This window comes from Dendrobates tinctorius, unplaced genomic scaffold (genome assembly GCF_039654945.1).
Source record: "Dendrobates tinctorius isolate UK_male_01 unplaced genomic scaffold, ASM3965494v1 ptg000020l, whole genome shotgun sequence".
NCBI classification, from domain to species: domain Eukaryota; kingdom Metazoa; phylum Chordata; class Amphibia; order Anura; family Dendrobatidae; genus Dendrobates; species Dendrobates tinctorius.
The window spans coordinates 53,413,032-53,436,682 of NW_027361688.1; the positions used below are offsets into that span (position 1 = coordinate 53,413,032).

The window sequence follows — 23,651 nt, forward strand, 5'->3', positions numbered from 1 at the left end:
AAATCTTTTTTCCTAGAAATTGATGGTTCTAGCTCTAAAATCTTCCATTGATAAAGAGAAAAATATCCAGTGGGCTTTCATCATGGATGCAGCTTTTCTTTGTGTGAGAAGGATGGGAGGGTGAATCACTGAGCCAGGGGGAGGACTAAAAGAACAAACATGAGTAATATATCTGAAAAAGACGTGACTGCCCTCTTGTGTCTAAAAGTGGAAATATCACACAGTCAAGGAAAAGGAACAGTCACAAATGCTAAAATGAGAGCTCCTAGATTAAATTAGAGTAGTTTTTTATATTTATTTTTTGTAATTAGCATCAAACAAAAATATTTTTATTTTTAAATAACATAATTCAATTTTCTTTGCTTCTGCATTATAAATGTTCTGTGACTTACAACCCTAAGATTTAAACATTATGGAATTATTAAATTGTCATATTAAAAATATGTTGTGTATCTCCTAACAAAAAGTCACATAGATCTCCAATTTGAACAAAATTTGTCATTATTATATTTTTGAGTTATGCATTTTATAGGCATTTTACAAGCCTATAACCTGCAGTAACCACCGATCGACCAAACCGCTGCACGACCAGCTCTACCCTCGCCTACTGTATTATCACCCATCCCTTGAAGATTGTGAGCCCTCGCGGGCAGGGTCCTCTCTCCTCCTGTACCAGTTATGACTTGTATTGTTTAAGATTATTGTACTTGTTTTTATGTATACCCCTCCTCACATGTAAAGCGCCATGGAATAAATGGCGCTATAACAATAAATAATAATAATAATAATAATAATAATATATAACAGAGGTGTATCTGATTTAATATTTTCACTACAGTATTGTGCAGCACAATAGCTCACTCGTTAGCACTGTTGCTTTGCAGCAGTGAAGTTCTGAGTTCACATACCACCAAGGACAACATCTGCAAGAAATTTGTTCTCCCCGTGTTTGCATGGGTTTCTTCAATATCGGAATTCGGCATCGGAATCGGAAGTTCAAAGTTGATTGACGGCCTGACGTCATCATGATGCGCGGTGTGTGCGCATCATGATGCGCCATCATTTCGGGCCTTCCGGGGGTCTCTGCCGGCCTGCCGGGGGGCTGTGTGGACTGCCCGGGGTCGGTACCGGCCTGCCGGGGGGCTGTGCCGGCCTGCCGGTGGTCTGTGCACCCTGTGGGGGTCTGTACCGGCCTGCCGGGGGGCTGTGCCGGCCTGCCGGTGGTCTGTGCACCCTGTGGGGGTCTGTACCGGCCTGCCGGGGGGCTGTGCCGGCCTGCCGGGGGGCTGTGCTGATGTCCGGGGGTCTGTGCAAGCATCGTCCGATGGGACTACAAGTCCCATCTGGCGATGCCTGCTACCATGACAGTGATTGACACATTAGCCAATGATGGGACAGTAGTAGTCCCATCATCCGGCTAATGTGTTAAATGTTAAAAAAAAAAAAAAATACTACATACATACTACATACATACTACATGCTACATACATACTACATATATACTACATGCATGCTACATACATACTACATGCTACATACATACTACATATATACTACATGCATGCTACATACATACTACATGCTACATACATACTACATATATACTACATGCATGCTACATACATACTACATGCTACATACATACTACATATATACTACATGCATGCTACATACATACTACATGCTACATACATACTACATATATACTACATACATACTACATACATGCTACATACATGCTACATACATACTGCATGCTACATACATACTACATACATACTACATACATACTACATACATACTACATGCATGCTACATACATACTATATACATACATACTACATGCATGCTACATACATACTACATACATACTACATGCTACATACATACCACATACATACTACATACATACTACATACATACTACATGCTACATACATACTACATATATACTACATGCATGCTACATACATACTACATGCATGCTACATGCATGCTACATACATACTACATGCTACATACATACCACATACATACTACATACATACTACATACATACTACATACATACTACATGCTACATACATACTACATACATACTACATACATGCTACATACATGCTACATACATACTACATGCATGCTACATACATACTACATACATACTACATGCATGCTACATACATACTTCATGCATGCTACATACATACTACATACATACTACATGCTACATACATACCACATACATACTACATACATACTACATACATGCTACATGCTACATACATACTACATATATACTACATGCATGCTACATACATACTACATATATACTACATGCATGCTACATACATACTGCATGCTACATGCATGCTACATACATACTACATACATACTACATGCTACATACATACCACATATATACTACATGCATACAATACATTCATACAATACATACATAGACATACAGTACATATAACATAGAGTAACATACTTACCAATACTTGTCACATTGTTCCCCGAAGCCATTGTCTTTTCCAGAATAAATATTAATATAACAAACCACAAAAATACTCACCCACGATCCGAAGCAGTCCACGAGTGTGTCCCACGACGATCTTGGGTAGAGAACTGCAGCATCAGATGATGCTGCCGTTCTCTACGGGCTGCAGGAATCCAATGACGGAAGGTAGGTATCCTTCCGCACTGTATTCCTCCGCCACTTAAAAAAAAAAAGTCCCTAGTCTCACTTTATGCCATTGCTGCGTGGGAAATTCCCACACAGCAATGGCATAAAGTGAGACTAGGGACTTTTTTTTTTTTTAAGTGGCGGAGGAATACAGTGCGGAAGGATACCTACCTTCCGTCATTGGATTCCTGCAGCCCGTAGAGAACGGCAGCATCATCTGATGCTGCAGTTCTCTACCCAAGATCGTCGTGGGACACACTCGTGGACTGCTTCGGATCGTGGGTGAGTATTTTTGTGGTTTGTTATGTTAATATTTATTCCGGAAAAGACAATGGCTTCGGGGAACAATGTGACAAGTATTGGTAAGTATGTTACTCTATGTTATATGTACTGTATGTCTATGTATGTATTGTATGAATGTATTGTATGTATGTAGTATATATGTGGTATGTATGTAGTATGTATGTAGTATGTATGTAGCATGCATGTAGCATGCAGTATGTATGTAGCATGCATGTAGTATATATGTAGTATGTATGTAGCATGTAGTATGTATGTAGTATGTATGTGGTATGTATGTAGCATGTAGTATGTATGTAGCATGCATGTAGCATGCATGTAGTATGTATGTAGCATGCATGTAGTATGTATGTAGTATGTATGTAGTATGTATGTAGTATGTATGTAGCATGCATGTAGTATGTATGTAGCATGCATGTAGTATGTATGTAGTATGTATGTAGTATGTATGTGGTATGTATGTAGCATGTAGTATGTATGTAGCATGCATGTAGCATGTATGTAGCATGCATATAGCATGCATGTAGTATGTATGTAGTATGTATGTAGTATGTATGTAGCATGCAGTATGTATGTAGCATGCATGTAGTATGTATGTAGTATGTATGTAGCATGCAGTATGTATGTAGTATGTATGTAGCATGCAGTATGTATGTAGCATGTATGTAGTATGTATGTAGTATATATGTAGTATGTATGTAGCATGTAGTATGTATGTAGCATGTAGTATGTATGTAGCATGCATGTAGTATATATGTAGTATGTATGTAGCATGTATGTATGTAGCATGTAGTATGTATGTAGCATGTAGTATGTATGTAGCATGCATGTAGTATGTATGTAGTATTTTTTTTTTTTTTTTTTACATTTAACACATTAGCCGGATGATGGGACTACTACTGTCCCATCATTGGCTAATGTGTCAATCACTGTCATGGTAGCAGGCATCGCCCGATGGGACTTGTAGTCCCATCGGACGATGCCTGCACAGACCCCCGAAGCCTTCACAGACCACCGGCAGGCCGGCACAGCCCCCCGGAGCCTGCACAGACCACCGGCAGGCCGGCACAGCCCCCCGGCAGGCCGGCACAGCCCACCGGAGCCTGCACAGACCACCGGCAGGCCGGCACAGACCACCGGAGCCTGCACAGACCCCCCGAAAGGCCCGTACAGACCCCAGAGAGGCTGTACAAGGCAAAAACAGGGTTTTTCTTATTCCGATACCGGAAGTCCCATAGACTTGAATGGGACTTCCGGTATCGGAATCGGCGATACCGATACTTTTTTTAAAGATCGGCCGATCCATTCCGATCCGATACTTTGAAGTATCGGACGGTATCGCTCAACTCTAATTACAATTCTTATACTTATAGTGAATTTCTTTGCAAGAAAAAATATTAATTGCTCAAAATTTAAAAACAAACAACAAGTAAAAAGAAATAAAACTGATCCAGATATTGTGAAAAAATGAAAAAGCAGCACAAAAATAAGAAAAAAAGGGGGTGCATGCTCCAAGGCATATACCAAACCTTTAAAGTATCCATCAAAAATTGAAAGCAGCACGCCTTAGAAAGTTCAATATGATGATGTTTTATTCAGCCCATCAGGCTATGTGCCCATTCAGTGCGATATTTCGGTCCAGAAAGGGTGTGGACCTTTCTCAAGCAGTACAATGTGACAAATGAGTGCCTTCTTATAGCACACAAATTATGCCGGTATTTTAGTGACAATTAGTGTTGAGCATTCCGATACCGCAAGTATCGGGTATCGGACGATATTAGCTGTATCGGAATTCCGATACTTAGGTCCGATACTTTTTTCATATCGAATACCGGAATCAGAAGTTCCCATAATGCTAGGAGCCCGCTCAATTTGATTCAGCCAATGGGGATCCTCAGAAGTGTGGGCACATACTGTTAGGCATGTAGGCATGTTAACTACTGGCATGGCTGTGATTGGCTGCTGAAATGATGTCATGATGCACTATAAAAACCGCAGCAGCCGCCATTTCGGGTTCACTCTGCTGTGAATTCAGTTAGGGACAGGCTGCTGTTGAAGACTGTGAGGGACAGTTAGAAATAGTGATCATCAAACATATCTATTGCTCTACCCAGGCTACATAATCCACCACTGTAGCATTTTTGTAGCCCAGCAGCGCTGTTTTAATAGCTGTCTGCAAGGGCTGTGTGAGGGCAGACCCACGCTGTGTAGTGTGTCCTGCAGGCACGTCTGCTTGTAGGCCGCCCAGCGTGTGTCTCTGCCTCATACACATTTTTCTTTTATTGCTGCTTTTTTTTCTCCTGTATAGTGTGCTTCCATACGTATCCATATACGTTGGTTGCAAACACTAAAGGAGTAGACAGCGGAGCCTTTCAGCAGCCTTTCAGTGCTATAGCCCATTTCTATGCACTGTTTTTGGCTGTCTGATAGGTCTCTCTGTGTGTGAGTGCAGCTCACGTTGCAGTGTGTTCTACAGCCACCGCTCGTTGTAGTCCACTCAGCGTGCGTCACTGCCTCATACATAGTCCTTTTTTGCAGCAAATTTAGCCAGATTTTTGCTCCTATATTAGTGTGCTTCCATCCACATCCATTGTCATTGGTTGGTTGCAAACACTATATAGGATTAGATAGAGGAGCCTTTTTGCTGGCTTGTGCCCTTCAGGGCCAGCCAGACTAGTATCACCCTATTTTTTGGAGCCTCATCAATTGCATTGTAGGTTAGATTCCTGCATTGTAATCACTCCAAAAAGTTTGTGATACTATAGCTTTCAAACTTTGGTCACATTCTTTTTTTTTTCCCCAAAAAAAAAAAAGGAAATAAAGTTCACCAAACACTCCACTTTACAGTTGTGTAGGCCACATTAGATCATATTAAAGTGTAGTACACACACTCTTAGCCAAACTAGTGTTTCTTATACTGGTTAGCAGATGTTCAAGAATAAGAACACTAAGCCACCCCTTTTTTACTTTTCTGCCTATCTTTATCAGTCTACCAAGATGAAGAAGGCAGGGAGTAAGGCACGTGGTCGTGGCCGTGGAGTTTCAGCAGGGAGAGGATGGGGGGATTCAGCAGGGAGAGGACGTGGGGATTCGGTGTCTGCTGCGGCCACCAGTGACCCAGCATCCCCCACTTTTACCAGGCAACAGTCCTTCATGCGCAGCTTTGTAGGACCTCGCCGCACCCCACTGCTGCGTGACGAACAAATTGAAGCCGTTGTCGGATGGATGGCAGCTAACGCATCCACTTCAATGACTTCCGCATCCTCCCAGGGCCAGAGCACTGAAGAGCAACCATCTGTCTCTTCACCACCTGCCAAATTGCCCAGGCAGTCTGAGAGCCCTGGACAGGAGCCATCTCAATCTTTACTTCTGTTCTCAGAATCTGTTGGCTTGGAAAGAGGTGGCCAGCCAAGCAGCATTCTAGAGCGTGAAGAAGAGGGAGTATGCAGTGATGCGCAACTGCTTTGTCCCTCTGAATCTGAAGAGGCGGGTGGGCCAGTGCCTATTGTCAGCACACCTCAGTGCTCATCTGATGATGATGAGACTCAGTTGCCAATTTCTGGTGCATACGGTGCTGGCGAGACAACCCAGGGGCAGCCGGTGCTTGAAGAGGGGAGTGGAGATGATGAGGTCCTTGACCCATCATGGCGTCAGCCACAGGAAGGTGGTGGGAGCAGCTCTGAGGAAGAGATTCCCCGAACGGCCAAAAGAGGAGGGAGAGGGCGGGGGCAGACTTGGTTGCCTGTAGCCTCCACTTTGGCACCCGTGAGAAGCAATCCTCTTCCAAAACAGAAAACGGGCGCTCCCAGGACTTGCAGTGCGTGGTCTTTTTTTGACACAGTTGCAGATGACATTTGCTTTGTCAAATGCAAGCTGTGTCATCAGAAAGCTAAACGAGGGAAAAATGTGAGCAACCTCAATTCCACAAATATGTGGAAACATGTGCGTACCAAGCACGAGGTGGAGTTACACAGACACACTGAAGATGTAGGCCAACCTTCAGCAGCACCTACCACCTCTTCAGCTCGTGTTGGGGCCTCTTCCTCCAGCTCACACATAGCTGGTTCGGCTTCCTCACTGGAACGCCATGGAAGAACCTCTGCCACTGTTGTCCAGAGACCCAGTGAAATTCCACCCACTGAACCACGTTCTCAGTCATCAGCACACTCCCAGGCCACTCACCAGCAATCGGTAGCACAGGCATGGGAGAAAAAGCGGCCATACTCGGCAAACCATCCCCGAGCACTGGCTCTGAATGCCGGCATTGCCAAACTACTGGCCCTTGAGATGCTGTCATTCAGGCTGGTGGAGACTGACACCTTCCGGAACTTGATGTCATTGGCAGTTCCACAATACAATGTGCCCAGCCGCTTTTATTTCAGCAGGCAAGCCGTCCCTGCCCTGCAAAAGCATGTGGAGGGAAAAATTAAAAATGCGCTACTAAACGCTGTCAGTAGCAAGGTCCACCTGACCACCGATTCGTGGACCAGTAACCATGGACAGGGACGATACCTTTCCCTCACTGCCCATTGGGTCAATGTTGTGGAGCCGGGTACAGATCTGGAGAGTGGCTCTGTACGTATTCTGCCAACTCCAAGGATTGCAGGAATGCAGTCTGTACATATTGAGTCCTCCTCCTACTCTAGTTCCTCAGAATCAGCACTGCATGAGCCTGTTAGGCCAGATATGAGCACAAGTGTGGCCAAACGTCAACAGGCCGTCCTTAAATTAATTTCTTTGGGGAATCGGAGCCACACAGCACAGGAGCTCTGGAATGCCATCAAGCAGGAGAGCGATGTGTGGTTTGTGCCAGCGAATCTCCAGCCAGGTTTGGTAGTGAGTGACAATGGCCGAAATCTAGTGGCAGCTCTGGGCCTAGGCAACCTCACTCACATACCATGTCTGGCACACGTGCTCAATTTGGTCATGCAGAGCTTTCTGAGGGACTATCCGGATCTTGATGCACTGCTGCACAAGGTTCGCCTAGAGTGTGCTCACTTGCGGCGTTCCAGCATGGCAAGATCGCGCATTGCATCTCTGCAACGCCGATTCCGCCTGCCAGAACATCGCATCATATGTGACCTCCCCACCAGGTGGAATTCAACGTTACATATGTTGGAGCGGTTGTGTGAGCAGCAGGCAGCAGTAATGGAGTACCAGCTGCATCAGGCGCAAGCAAGTCGCACTGTGCGCCGGACACACTTCACCACCACTGAGTGGGCCACTATGAGGGACATCTGCCAAGTTTTGCGTGCCTTCGATGACTCCACGCGGATGGCCAGTGCAGATGATGCACTAGTCAGCATGACTGTACCCCTTATCTGTCTGCTTCAAAAAAGCTTACAAGCACTAAGTGAGGAGGTTTTTGAAGAGGTCGAGGATGAGGAGTCAGAAATGCCATCTGCTTCTGGCAAGTCTGCGCAACGTGCCTCCACACAAAGGCCCAGGCAGGGGACACTTAGTGAGGAGGATGACGAGGAGTCAATGGAGGAGGAACACATCTCTCCAGAGGAGGGAGGTACACAAGGCTCTAGTAGTCAGTGTGTACAGCAAGGGTGGGGTGATGCTGAGCAGGCTGAGATGCTGCCTCAAGCTGGGGACAGTGTTTCTGGTCCAGTTGGCAGTCTGCAGCACATGGTTGATTTCATGCTGCAGTGCTTGTTAAATGACGGCCGCATCGCCAACATTCTCCACACGGCTGATTATTGGGTGTACACCCTCCTAGATCCTCGCTACCAGGACAACTTACAAAGCCTCATACCACAGTTGAACCGGGAGCGAAAAATGCGGGAGTACCAAGAAACACTTGTGCAGGCCATCATGTTCTCCATTCCCCCCGCAAGTATTGCTGGTAGTGCTTTTCAAAGCAGCTGTCATGTCGGACACTGTTCACACCAGGGTGTCCGGCAGACAGCGGTAATACCCTGTTGGGTATTCTGTTCCAGTCGCAATAGGGTTAACCAGGTTGTCATGCTGGCTGAGGGCTGGGCCACGCCCTTGGTCTTTAAATAGTTCGTCCTGACTATGGGCGTCGCCGACTATAGCTTTAGCCTAGTGCTAGCAATACCGGTCAGCAGTGGTGGTGTTGGAGCGTCTGATATCTGGTGCAGTATATCCCTCAGTGGTTCTTTCTCCAATCTGTTATACTGTATATATATTTGGTTGCCCTTGCACATTATTGTATTCCCTTGTGTATTAACTGTGTGGTGTTTCTTTTACCCCTGTCCATACGTATTTGTGGGGTCTGGTGTCTGGTCCCCTCACTGGGTGGAGGGTGGTGGGTTCAGCTTAGGGCTGGACAGGAGACAGGGACAGGTTGGAGGCTCAGGCAGGCACACCTTCAGTGTAAACCCTGGGTAGAGGGACAGACAGGGTTCCCCTAGTCTGAGGGACATCGCAGGGGTCCCGGGGTTTTTGCCTAAAGTAACCTAGGCATACCATGACATTATAGTCGGCCCAAATAATAAAGTGAGAGAAAAAAAAAAAAAAAAAGGTATAGATAGGGAATATAGGGGTTACTTACTATGGATCCTATACTTTCCCTAACCAAGCAGCTGGAGGCTCTATCCATACAGGTCACTGAACTCAGGGGGGTGGTCCAGCAACAAGGCCTGTCAGCTCCTGCAGTACCTGCTGAGGCTGCAGCCAGGGCAGCTGAGCCCAAGTTTCCCCTTCCTGAACGATTTGCTGGTGATCGTGGTAAGTTCACGGTGTTTCGTGAATCATGCAAATTGTATTTCCGTATGCGTCCACATTCCTCAGGTAATGAGGCTCAACGCGTGGGCTTGGTGATTTCTTTGCTGAGTGGTGACCCACAGGCCTGGGCCTTTTCACTCCCTTCAGACTCACCGGCATTTGAATCTGTAGATTTTTTTTTCTCTGCTCTGGGTTTGATCTATGACAATCCGGATAGATTAAACTTAGCAGAGTCTAAGATACGCTCACTGCTACAGGGTGATTGACCAGCTGAGGATTACTGCACGGAATTCCGGCGCTGGGCGGTGGACACGCAGTGGAATGACCCTGCGCTTAGAAGTCAATTTTTGCATGGGGTTTCTGGAAGGGTTAAACAGACTCTCCTAATGTACGAGACTCCCGCCTCTCTGGAGGCTGCGATGGCACTTGTAGTACGCATAGATCGACGTCTCCGTCAGGGGGCGCTGGTTTCGTTGCCTCCGGGAGGTGGGGGAGTGGTCGGTGAGGTTGCCGTGGGTGAATCCGTGGAACCCATGCAGATCGCTGGTATAGCACAGTCACCGAGTAACAAGCCTAAACGTCCTTGGCACAGAAGGCAGGGGCTCTGTTTTTTTTGTGGCAAAGGAGGACATTTTATTAACGCTTGCCCCCTGGTACCTAAGAATGGCGCGCCGGCGGAAAACTGATAGGCTCAGAGGGTTTGGAGGAGTCTAGTCTGAGCCTTTGTGTATCCTCCGTCATGGTTTCCCAGTGTATGCTCCCTGCTAGGGTGGTACTTGGGGGGCAAATGCTCTCTATTACAGTATTTATTGATAGTGGCTCAGCTGCTAATCTCATTGATGAGAGGTTCGCGCATACAGCGGGATTTCCGGTGGAGAAATTGCCGAACCCCATCCGGGTGGTTACCATCAATGCTTCCCCGTTGTCTCAAGGGGAGATCACAGAGTGTGTGTTGGATATACAACTCCACATCGGAGTATTACACTCAGAGCGGGTAACTTGTAAGGTGCTTAGTAACTTACCGGCTCAGATGGTTCTGGGCTTTCCATGGTTGTCAATGCATAATCCTGTTATTGATTGGAAGACCCAGGACATATTTCAGTGGAGCAGGGAGTGTCAGGAGAGGTGCCTGGCTACATGTATTTCCGCTTTGACCCCCAGTATCCCGGAGCTGTTGCTGGATTATGCGGATGTATTTTCTGAGAAGGGTTGTTCGGAACTACCACCGCATCGCCCCTATGACTGTGCTATTAGGTTGAAACCGGGGGCCAAGTTACCTAAAGCTAGAATGTTTAATATCTCAGGTCCCGAGAGGCTAGCTCTCAAGGAATACATTGCGGATAGCCTGAGCAAGGGTCATATTAGACCTTCCTCTTCTCCTCTGGCTGCTGGCTTCTTCTTTGTTAAAGAGAAGGATGGCGGTTTACGCCCGTGTCTGGATTTCAGAGAACTCAACCAGATTACGGTCCGTTATCCTTACCCTATGCCACTTATACCCGATTTATTCAACCAAGTGGTTGGTGCCAGGTGGTTCTCCAAACTGGACCTCAGGGGGGCATACAATCTTATAAGAGTCCGTCAGGGGGATGAGTGGAAGACAGCGTTCAATACCCCTGAGGGTCACTTTGAGAGTTTGGTAATGCCGTTTGGGTTGACTATGGCACCGGCGGTCTTTCAACACTTCATTAATGATGTTTTCTCTCAGTTGTTGGGGAGGTTCGTTATAATTTATCTTGACGACATCCTCATTTTCTCTCGCGACCATGATACACATATAGAGCATGTTAGACAGGTTCTGCAGTTGCTCAGAGAGAACAGGCTCTTTGTCAAGCTTGAAAAATGTGTGTTTTTCATACAGGAGCTACCGTTCTTGGGTTATATAATCTCCGCCTCAGGTTTTAAGATGGACACCGCAAAGGTGCAGGCGGTACTACATTGGGATCGGCCTGATAATCTTAAGGCGCTTCAGCGATTTCTTGGCTTCTCCAATTACTATAGGAAATTTATTAAGAACTTCTCTATGATTGCCAAACCACTGACTGACATGACTAAGAAGGGTACCGACTTTTCTGACTGGTCTGAGCCTGCGGTACAGGCGTTTGAATTCCTCAAGAATAGTTTTGCCTCAGCGCCCATTCTGGTGCAGCCCAATGTCTCCTTACCGTTTGTCGTGGAGGTGGATGCGTCGGAGGTTGGAGTGGGGGCTGTACTGTCTCAGGGCCCTTCTTGGGCCAAGTTGCATCCGTGTGCCTTCTTCTCCAAGAAGCTGTCGCCTGCGGAGCGTAATTATGATATTGGCAACAGGGAACTATTGGCCATCAAATTGGCATTTGAGGAGTGGCGACACTTCTTGGAGGGGGCTGTTCATCAGATTACTGTGATAACCGACCATAAGAATTTGCTTTATTTAGAATCTGCTAAGCGCCTGTCCTCCAGACAGGCTCGCTGGGCATTATTCTTCACCCGGCTCAACTTCATTGTTACCTATCGACCTGGGTCGAAGAATGTTAAGGCAGACGCTTTATCCAGGTGTTTTCCTGGTGGAGAGTTATGTGAAGAGCCGGTGCCTATTCTCCAAAAGGGTGTGGTGGTATCTGCCATCACGACAGAGATTGAGGCAGAGATTGCGGAGGCTCAGGAGGTGGTACCGCTGGGGTTGCCTGCTAATAAATCTTTTGTGCCGCTACATCTACGCTCTAGAGTGTTGGGCGAACATCACGACACGGTACTGGCAGGTCATCCAGGGGTTAAGAGCACTCTGGAACTGGTATCGCGTCGTTTTTGGTGGCCTAAAATCCGGTAGGATGTGGCCTCATATGTGGCTGCCTGTACCACGTGCGCACGGGCCAAGACTCCTCGTTCCCGTCCCGCTGGTAGCTTGCAGCCTCTCGGGGTGCCCAGTAAGCCATGGACTGAGATTTCCATGGATTTTATTACTGACTTGCCCGCCTCGGCAGGGAACTCGGTCATTTTGGTAATTGTTGATAGGTTCTCCAAAATGTCACATTTCGTTGCTTTACCGTCTTTGCCCAATGCTAAGACTCTTGCTCAGATATTTATTCGTGAGGTGGTCAGACTTCATGGTGTCCCGTCTGACATTGTGTCTGATCGAGGTACGCAGTTTGTGGCAAAGTTTTGGAGAGCTTTTTGTTCTCGCCTTGGAATCAAATTATCTCATTCATCGGCTTTCCACCCTCAGTCGAATGGACAGACTGAGCGGATGAACCAAAACCTGGAGCAATACTTGCGCTGCTTTATTTCCGACAATCAGGAAGAGTGGTCAGCGTTTCTTCCTCTGGCAGAATTCGCAATAAACAACCATTGCCAGGAATCGTCTGGGGAGTCTCCTTTTTTTTGTGTGTATGGTCAACATCCTCAATTTTGCACCTTGCGTCAGGGGTGCTCAGTTGGCGTCCCTGAGGAGGACCAGTTGGGAGCTCAATTGTCGTCTGTTTGGAGGAGAGTCAAGCAGCGCTTGTTGAAGGTGGGTTCCAGGTACAAACGGGTGGCTGACTGCAGACGTGTGCCAGGTCCGGACCTGTGTGTGGGTGATTGGGTGTGGTTATCTACTAGGAACATTAAACTCAAGATACCGTCACTTAAGTTGGGTCCCAGGTTCATTGGCCCATTTAGAATCTCCGCAGTGATCAACCCCGTGGCATTTCGTTTGGAGTTGCCGGCTGTGTATAAGATTCATAATGTATTTCACAAAGCATTGCTAAAGAAGGTCGTGGGTTTGGTGGATGGTTCCCCCGGGCCACCACCTCCCGTCTTGGTGGATGGCGCGTTGGAATTTGAGGTGTCCAAAGTGGTGGACTCTAGGGTTGTGCGTTGCACTCTACAGTACCTGGTCCACTGGCGTGGCTATGGTCCTGAGGAGAGGACATGGGTGCCGGCCTCTGACATTCATGCTGATCGACTGGTTACTATGTTCCATCGTCGCCATCCGGACAAGCCAGGTCCTCGACATGGTGAGGTTCCGGAGGTCCCTCGTAGAAGGCGGGGTACTGTCATGTCAGACACTGTTCACACCAGGGTGTCCGGCAGACAGCGGTAATACCCTGTTGGGTATTCTGTTCCAGTCGGGATAGGGTTAACCAGGTTGTCATGCTGGCTGAGGGCTGGGCCACGCCCTTGGTCTTTAAATAGTTCGTCCTGACTATGGGCGTCGCCGACTATAGCTTTAGCCTAGTGCTAGCAATACCGGTCAGCAGTGGTGGTGTTGGAGCGTCTGATATCTGGTGCAGTATATCCCTCAGTGGTTCTTTCTCCAATCTGTTATATACAGTGGGGCAAAAAAGTATTTAGTCAGTCAGCAATAGTGCAAGTTCCACCACTTAAAAAGATGAGAGGCGTCTGTAATTTATATCATAGGTAAACCTCAACTATGGGAGACAAACTGAGAAAAAAAAATCCAGAAAATCACATTGTCTGTTTTTTTTTCATTTTATTTGCATATTATGGTGGAAAATAAGTATTTGGTCAGAAACAAGCAATCAAGATTTCTGGCTCTCACAGACCTGTAACTTCTTCTTTAAGAGTCTCCTCTTTCCTCCACTCATTACCTGTAGTAATGGCACCTGTTTAAACTTGTTATCAGTATAAAAAGACACCTGTGCACACCCTCAAACAGTCTGACTCCAAACTCCACTATGGTGAAGACCAAAGAGCTGTCAAAGGACACCAGAAACAAAATTGTAGCCCTGCACCAGGCTGGGAAGACTGAATCTGCAATAGCCAACCAGCTTGGAGTGAAGAAATCAACTGTGGGAGCAATAATTAGAAAATGGAAGACATACAAGACCACTGATAATCTCCCTCGATCTGGTGCTCCACGCAAAATCCCACCCCGTGGGGTCAGAATGATCACAAGAACGGTGAGCAAAAATCCCAGAACCACGCGGGGGGACCTAGTGAATGAACTGCAGAGAGCTGGGACCAATGTAACAATGCCTACCATAAGTAACACACTACGCCACCATGGACTCAGATCCTGCAGTGCCAGACGTGTCCCACTGCTTAAGCCTGTACATGTCCGGGCCCGTCTGAAGTTTGCTAGAGAGCATTTGGATGATCCAGAGGAGTTTTGGGAGAATGTCCTATGGTCTGATGAAACCAAACTGGAACTGTTTGGTAGAAACACAACTTGTCGTGTTTGGAGGAAAAAGAATACTGAGTTGCATCCATCAAACACCATACCTACTGTAAAGCATGGTGGTGGAAACATCATGCTTTGGGGCTGTTTCTCTGCAAAGGGGCCAGGACGACTGATCCGGGTACATGAAAGAATGAATGGGGCCATGTATCGTGAGATTTTGAGTGCAAACCTCCTTCCATCAGCAAGGGCATTGATGATGAAACGTGGCTGGGTCTTTCAACATGACAATGATCCAAAGCACACCGCCAGGGCAACGAAGGAGTGGCTTCGTAAGAAGCATTTCAAGGTCCTGGAGTGGCCTAGCCAATCTCCAGATCTCAACCCTATAGAAAACCTTTGGAGGGAGTTGAAAGTCCGTGTTGCCAAGCGAAAAGCCAAAAACATCACTGCTCTAGAGGAGATCTGCATGGAGGAATGGGCCAACATACCAACAACAGTGTGTGGCAATCTTGTGAAGACTTACAGAAAACGTTTGACCTCTGTCATTGCCAACAAAGGATATATCACAAAGTATTGAGATGAAATTTTGTTTCTGACCAAATACTTATTTTCCACCATAATATGCAAATAAAATGAAAAAAAAACAGACAATGTGATTTTCTGGATTTTTTTTTCTCAGTTTGTCTCCCATAGTTGAGGTCTACCTATGATGTAAATTACAGACGCCTCTCATCTTTTTAAGTGGTGGAACTTGCACTATTGCTGACTGACTAAATACTTTTTTGCCCCACTGTATATATTTGGTTGCCCTTGCACATTATTGTATTCCCTTGTGTATTAACTGTGTGGTGTTTCTTTTACCCCTGTCCATACGTATTTGTGGGGTCTGGTGTCTGGTCCCCTCACTGGGTGGAGGGTGGTGGGTTCAGCTTAGGGCTGGACAGGAGACAGGGACAGGGTGGAGGCTCAGGCAGGCACACCTTCAGTGTAAACCCTGGGTAGAGGGACAGACAGGGTTCCCCTAGTCTGAGGGACATCGCAGGGGTACCAGGGTTTTTGCCTAAAGTAACCTAGGCATACCATGACAGCAGCCATGTGTGTAGAGGCAGTGGAGGAAGCTCTGCACAAAGAGGTAGCAGAGGCAGTGCCACAGGACAAGGCAAGGCCAGTATGGCCCAAATGTGGAAAAGTTTTGTGGGACCGCTACAAACGGCTACACCATCACAGACGGCTCCAGTCAGCAGGAGGCAACGTTTCATCAGATGGTGACAGACTACTTGTCTTGCCCTGTTAGTGTACTCCCAGACGGCTCTTCCCCGTTCAAGTATTGGGTCTCTAAGCTGGATACATGGCCAGAGCTTAGCCAGTATGCATTGGAGGTGCTGGCTTGCCCTGCTGCCAGTGTATTATCGGAATGTGTCTTTAGTGCTGCAGGGGGTGTGGTAACAGACCGTCACACGCGACTATCCGCCGATAATGTTGACCGGCTTACTTTTCTGAAAATGAACAAGGCCTGGATCTCACCTGAATTTGCCAGTCCTCTTCCAGAATAAATAATTGGCTGGCAACAGGATCCAGGTCTCCTGTTGTGTTCATGTTTCTATGACCTGAACTTTATTTCCTGGGCTATAGCAACGCCCGTTGTTGCTCAGAAGTGCTGTCCACACAGACAAAACACTCGCTCATGTGTAAGTGGGGTTCGGTAATGTCAGCTGATCCCCTGCTGTGTGTATGGCAAAGTGTCCTGCTCCCTCCACAGTCAAACAACCTCAGATTTACACCTGGCTCCAAGTAGGCCTCTGCCTACTACCTGATTTTCCCTGGGCTCCGACACCGCCAGTTGTTGCTCAGAAGTGCTGTCCGCACAGACAAAACACTCGCTCATGTGTAAGTGGGGTTCGGTAACATCAGCTGATCCCCTGCTATGTGTACCACAAACTCTCCTGCTGCCTACAACTTCTGACTACCTCTGATTTAATATGTTCTCTGATTTGCCCTCTGTCTCCACTCTGTTTTGAGTATTTCCTCCGGCCTACAACACTGCCTGTTTCTGCTCTCAAGTGCCGTCTGCACAATCCACACTTTTTCCTGTGTTACCTGGGTCCTGTAACATCTGCTCATCTCCAGAGGTGAGTTCGGCAATGTCTCCTGCTTTGTCTACATTCCCACTACTTGTAGTGGAAAAGTGGACAGAGCAGGAGACATTGCCTGACTCACCTCTAGAGAGAAGCTGCTGTTACAGAACCCCAGTAACACAGGAACAAGTGTGGGTTGTGCAGACGGCATTTCAGAGCAGCAACTGGCGTGGTTGGAAGCCAGAGGAAATACTCGAAACAGAGTGAAGACAGAGGCCTAATTGGAGTACGTTGACAGTTAGTAGTAGTCTAGATACAATCGAAAACTGCCACAAAGTAGGCCTCGGCCTACTACCTGATTTTCCCTGGGCTCCGACACCGCCAGTTGGTGCTCAGAAGTGCTGTCCGCACAGACAAAACACTCGCTCATGTGTAAGTGGGGTTCAGTAACGTCAGATGATCCCCTGCTGTGTGTATGGCAAAGTGTCCTGCTCCCTCCACAGTCAAACAACCTCAGATTTACACCTGGCTCCAAGTAGGCCTCGGCCTACTACCTGATTTTCCCTGAGCTCCGACACCGCCAGCTGTTGCTCAGAAGTGCTGTCCACACAGACAAAACACTCGCTCATGTGTAAGTGGGGTTCGGTAACGTCAGCTGATCCCCTGCTGTGTGTACGGCAAACTCTCCTGCTGCCTACAACTTCTGACTACCTCTGATTTAATATGTTCTCTGATTTGCCCTCTGTCTCCACTCTGTTTTGAGTATTTCCTCCGGCCTACAACACCGCCTGTTTCTGCTCTCAAGTGCCGTCTGCACAATCCACACTTGTTCCTGTGTTACCTGGGTCCTGTAACATCTGCTCATCTCCAGAGGTGAGTCCGGCAATGTCTCCTGCTTTGTCTACATTCCCACTACTTGTAGTGGAAAAGTGGACAGAGCAGGAGACATTGCCTGACTCACCTCTAGAGAGAAGCTGCTGTTACAGAACCCCAGTAACACAGGAACAAGTGTGGATTGTGCAGACGGCATTTCAGAGCAGCAACTGGCGTGGTTGGAAGCCAGAGGAAATACTCGAAACAGAGTGGAGACAGAGGCCTAATTGGAGTACGTTGACAGTTAGTAGTAGTCTAGAAACAATCGAAAACTGCCACCAAGTAGGCCTCGGTGTTATGAACGAGTCACCGTAGGAGGCAGACACAAAAATAGAAGCTACGTCCAGAAAACCGGAGAAGTTGGCAACTATCAGATTGCAGACCCCTGAACCTATCAACACAACTAGCAGTAGCCGTGGGGGGTTCCTACGGTGCCCTAGACCCCTCGATCACAGCCGGAGAACTACATAACCTAAAGACAGAAAAGGAAATCTAAACTGCCCCAGAGCAGACCTCAAAGTAAAAGGCAGCCCCCTTCCATATGATTCCATATAAATGACCTGGGGCAACATTGAGATTGACGTTGGGGACCAGGGGCACACTTAGCCTGTGAAGCTACAAGCACAGATGGAATCAAACTACAAGAAGGCATTGAAATCCGAACATACTGCTAGTGGTGGAGAAGACTCTTTAGGGCTAAGAAAGCCAGTGAGAGGGACATTCTACCTATACTGAGAACCAGGGCTGAAGTTGTATCTGGTACCTGTGGGAAAGATGACAACCTGTTGGGCCTTATCCTCTGCATCTGCCTGTAAATACTGTACATACTGCTGTTCACCAAGTAAAAGTTTGGTTGTTTTTATGAACCTCATGTCTCCTGGATTAATTGCTGTCCTGGTTCCAGAAGAGGGATTCCTTGACTCAGAAGAAGAAGAGACCTGCAGCCCTACAGTAAGAGTGATACACCCTACAATGTGATAAAACACTCCGGGATCGCCTTTGCTGGGGTCAAAGGTCACGTGCGTTCAGCATGGAACTCAGGCGCAGAGCTGGGATTCGGGTATAACTGACACTGGGTCAGGTTTATTAATGGTGAAAGCAATGCATAAAGAAATAAAACATAAAACAAATCCTTGCCTGTCTGGCACTAACTAAACAAGGTACAACCTAACTACCAACTGGCGGGCTTCTCCCGTCCAACCAAACCACAGTTGCAGTGGGCACTGCTCTCACTCACGTGTGTCTCTCACACAGACAGGCTCTCTGTGTTCCCAGGCTGAGACACTCACACAACCACCTGGCATCCTTTTATATCCACCTCCCATTATTCATTAGCAAGCAGGTGCGATACTTACCAGACTAGGCCACATAGGAAAGGAATCTGGGCGAGATATACCTGCCCTCATCCACTATTCCCACATGATTCTCACAACACATAGCAGCATACCGGGACTGGGAGACGAGATATCTGTAGTATGCCAAAGCGAGTAGGAACAGAAGCTCACCCACCACTACCTCGCTTGGGCATCTTACACATGCATAGTGGCATCTTTATAAGGATTAGAAAACTTCACCAAAGACATCACTCAATCAATTCAAAATTGTTGTATATGAGCCATATGGCTGCTACAAAGCCGAACATTAAATACTGTTACAATAGTTAAGGCAAGATGGATGCCCCTTAATTCATGTGAATATAAATTAAAAATTAAACAGATAAGAATGTTAAAAGAGAATATATTTCACCATGAGATGTTAACTTTTTTTAAAGTAGTATAGTAGACGCATTCGCTTAAAAAAAACTTAGTTCAAATTCCTAATTCTAATTCTCAACCTTGGCACACAATAAATAAACAAAATTAAACTTATGCCTTAATCACAGATAATGATGGAAATGTAAAGGGATCAGATACATTTTGTTATAACACCATCTTTCTATTCATTGGAGTTACCATTTAATTATCCTCTTGTAAAAATGATATATATTTAAAATGGTTTGAAACTATCAATCACTTTGAAAACATTGAATCTCAATTGACCCTGATCTATTGGATGATGTAATGGAAATTACAGATAATACATTTTAAACACAACTTGATTTTGAGATTATATAAAATGTAATGTTGTTCCATTTTAGACATTCTTATTTAATCACAATATAAAATCTATAGCTAAAGGTTTAATTTTTAAAGAATATCATGACCTCATAAGTCATTTTCCAAATCTACCAAAAATCCAGCATCTTCATGATAAAACAAAACAATCTAATAAATTGTTTAGTAAAATAGATTGAATTATGAATTTAGCATATTGTAATTACAAAATATTTGGTAGCATTATAACAGAAATTACTATAGATATATAGCAAGCAAAACATTTTTTTCTCACCTTGACAGCTGCATTCTCAGTGTTTGGTTCTGAAGTACTATCAGCAGGGTTAGCCATATTTAACTGTGTAAAATCCTGAGACCTCAAAATATTTAAATCTTGAGGTTCTGTGGCTGGAGGTAAATTAGTTTGGTAACTCTGCCCCTGGGATCCTGGAGGAACCATCCTGACCTCCATGTATTTTAAGGTCCCGTCTGTGTTCAGGTACAGAGCCGGCTGATACTGATCTGTGTAGGATTTGGATTGGGATCCAAGAATACAGCAACTACTGCTGTAATCATAACTGTCCTTCCTCAGACATTTCACCAATAATATCATGAAGGTGACAAGTGACACTAAGCTGATAGCCACCAGAGAGATGATTAGATACAGAGTCATATCTGATGGGGGTTTGGAATTGGTCAGGAAGTCTCCAGATTTCGGTCTTTCCACTATAACCTCATCCGCTATACTGACAAGTACAGTCACTGTGGTGGATAATGGAGGAGTCCCCTGGTCATTGATAGAAATGACAAGTTGTTGCTCCATGTTTTCAGTCTCCTGTAAACCTCTCACAGTTCTCACCTCTCCTGTGAGTTTAGACACTTGAAAGGATGAATAATTGATGGGGTCAATGAGAGTAAACACCAACCAGGCATTGTGACCAGAGTCCAGATCCACTGCGGACAGTTTTGTCACCAGATATCCAGCACTTGTAGACTTGGGAATCCTCTCTTGAATAATGAGGTCCTCAGAGTGCTCTGGATACAGCAGAGAGGGAGGATTGTCATTTACATCCAAAATAAAGATAAAGACGGGGACAGTGGAAGATAACTGTGGAGATCCTGAGTCTTCTACCTTTATGGTGAGTTGTAAAACCTGGATCTGCTCATAATCAAAGGATCGCTGAGCATATATATTCCCATCATTAGAGTGAATGTACACAAATGAGGATACAGAGGAGCCATCAATCTGACTCTCAACTATGGAGTAAATCAGATCAGAATTAACCCCCTCATCTAGGTCAGTAGCAGATACTGTACATAGAAGAGTCCCGGGGTCACTGTTCTCTTTAATGAAAGCATTATAAGTAGACTGTGTGAACATTGGCGCATTATCATTAATATCTGACACCTCGAGAATGATGATTTTTTTACTGTACAGTGGAGGAGACCCTAAATCAGAAGCTGTCAGCTCTATAGTGTATTGGGGGGTTTCCTCTCTATCGAGATTCCTATCTGTTACCAATGCATAACGACTTTTTACCTGCTTAATTTTAAAAGGCACATTTGGTGATATACTCAGTTTTATTTCTCCATTTTTTCCTGAGTCCTTGTCTTTCACATTAATAAATACAACAGCCATAGCTAGAGGAGCATTTTCTGGAATCGCATTTGTCATAGAAGTTAGAGAAATATCTGGGGCGTTGTCATTAACATCTTCAACATCTACATGAACCAGGCAGTTTCCTTCTAAGGGTGGGGTTCCTTTATCTACAGATTTAATATATAGTTCATAAAAATTTACATCTTCAAAATCCAAAGCTCCTGTTACAGAGATTTCTCCATTTTGTTCATGTAACTCAAACAACTGCCTTGCATATTTAGATGTATGATCATCAAAATAATACTGTATTTCACCATTTTCACCCTCATCCAGATCTTTTGCCTTGAGTCTTAGAATAACGGAAAGCAAAGGTGAATTTTCCTTTAAGCTAATTTTATAAACCGACTGATTAAAGACTGGAGGATTATCATTAATATCTAATACAATGATTGTTATTCTGCAGGTCCCTGATCTGGCCGGTTCTCCTCCATCAGTAGCTGTTAGAATGAGGTGATGCTCTTGTTTTTCTTCTCTGTCTAAAACCTTTTCTAGTATCAGCTGAGGGATGAGTGTTCCATCCTTACGATTCTTCACAGACAATGAGAAATAAGGATTTGTATTCAGTGTATACTGACTGACACCATTCACACCCACATCTAAATCCTCTGCACTTTCTAATGCAAACTGAGCACCAGGACCTGTGAACACTTCTGAAATTTTTAGATTTCGGTAATTGCTTGAAAATGTTGGAGAATGATCATTGATATCCACAATCTCAATTTCTACATTAAAAATCTCCAATGGATTTTCAGCCACAACCTCCAAATGCATCAAACAGCTTGCAGTCAATCCACAAAGGCTCTCCCTATCAATTCTATCCTTCACAATCAAAGCTCCAGTTTCTCTATTTAGTGCAAAATACTTATTTTTTTCTGCCTCCAAGTGTAACCTTCGAGAAGCAATGTCAGAGCGTTTTACACCCAGATCCTGAGCTACATTTCCCACTATAGTCTTAGGTTCAGACTCTTCAACAACAGAATAACGCAGCTGCCCGGAGACCCAGCCCCAGCTACAAAGGAGAAAAGAGCAGACTACTTGCCATTTCCAAGCCTGTGAGCTGCTTCTGTAGTCCATATCTCAATGTTTTTCCTTGATATTTGATGATGCATAAATCATTGATAATCCTATTAGCTTGAGGTGTAGATATCCATCATTTGGGATAAAAAATATAAGGTAGAAATAAATAATCCACAAGGTTTTCATCGAAGCATCAGCTCTTCTTTGTTTGGGAGAAGAAAGGGGTGGATGTTTCACTGAGCCAGGGGGAGGAGAGCGCAAAGACTATAACAGCAGATCTAGTATTGGAGAATTCTGCATTTTAGATGACCAGTCTGCCCTCTTCTGGCCAACTATGCTAATTTCACCCAGCAAATGAAAATGTAACATCTGCAGTAGTTTCAAATTTTACTGACAAAAGTTATTAATGCAGTGAAATTAATAGTGCAAAAAAAGTATGGTGATAAATAATACCAAATTGTGAACAACTGCAACAGTAAAAATGTATGTGGTTTAACCTTAACAGAAAGATCTATGCAAAAAATATTGATTAAAATGGAAAAAAATATGGATAAAATATATAAACCAGTTTTGAAAAAAAAAATATTTTGTTTAAGTATATATTATTGTCATTATTAAGTTTACAAGCTTTTTTGCATTGAAAAATATTAAGCTTGTCAATAAGTAGTGATCAATGTAAAATGTTTCCATTTTTTGCCTCACTGTAAAAATCCTCCAGTTGCCAATAAACAATAAGGTTAGATACACATTACGTTACAACATCACTAGAGATGAGTAAATCTCTTTAGATTTGAGTTTGCCGACTGTTGAATATTCCCCCAAACTTTGATTTGCGGTGAATGAAATAGCCATAATTTCAATAGTGTAAAGCTTGTAAATGCTTATAAAATATGCATCAGGGAGAGAAGAGAGAGAGAACCTGGCTGACCATAAGAGTTTACAATTTACAGGCGAGAGAGAGGACCCTATTGATCATAAGAGCTTACACTCTACAGGAAAGAAGAGAGGACCCAACAGAAAATAAAAGCCTATACTTTTCAGGTGAGAGAGTGGACCTCCCTGACCATAAGAACTCACACTATACAGGAGAGAGGGAGGCCCCACTGACCATAAGAGATTACATTCTACAGGAGAGAGTGAGGACCCCACTGA

The 23,651-nt window shown here is 45.1% G+C and overlaps 1 protein-coding gene across 1 annotated transcript; it reads right to left on the minus strand.

Moving 5' to 3' along the window:
* Positions 1–34: 34 nt before the first annotated feature.
* Positions 35–22,556, minus strand: LOC141083184 (protocadherin gamma-C5-like). The gene is made up of 2 exons (XM_073567350.1): positions 20,118–22,556; positions 35–145 (listed from the first exon to the last, which is right to left on the minus strand). Exons 1-2 carry the CDS (start codon positions 22,554–22,556, stop codon positions 35–37), a joined length of 2,550 nt encoding a protein of 849 aa, XP_073423451.1.
* Positions 22,557–23,651: the final 1,095 nt, after the last annotated feature.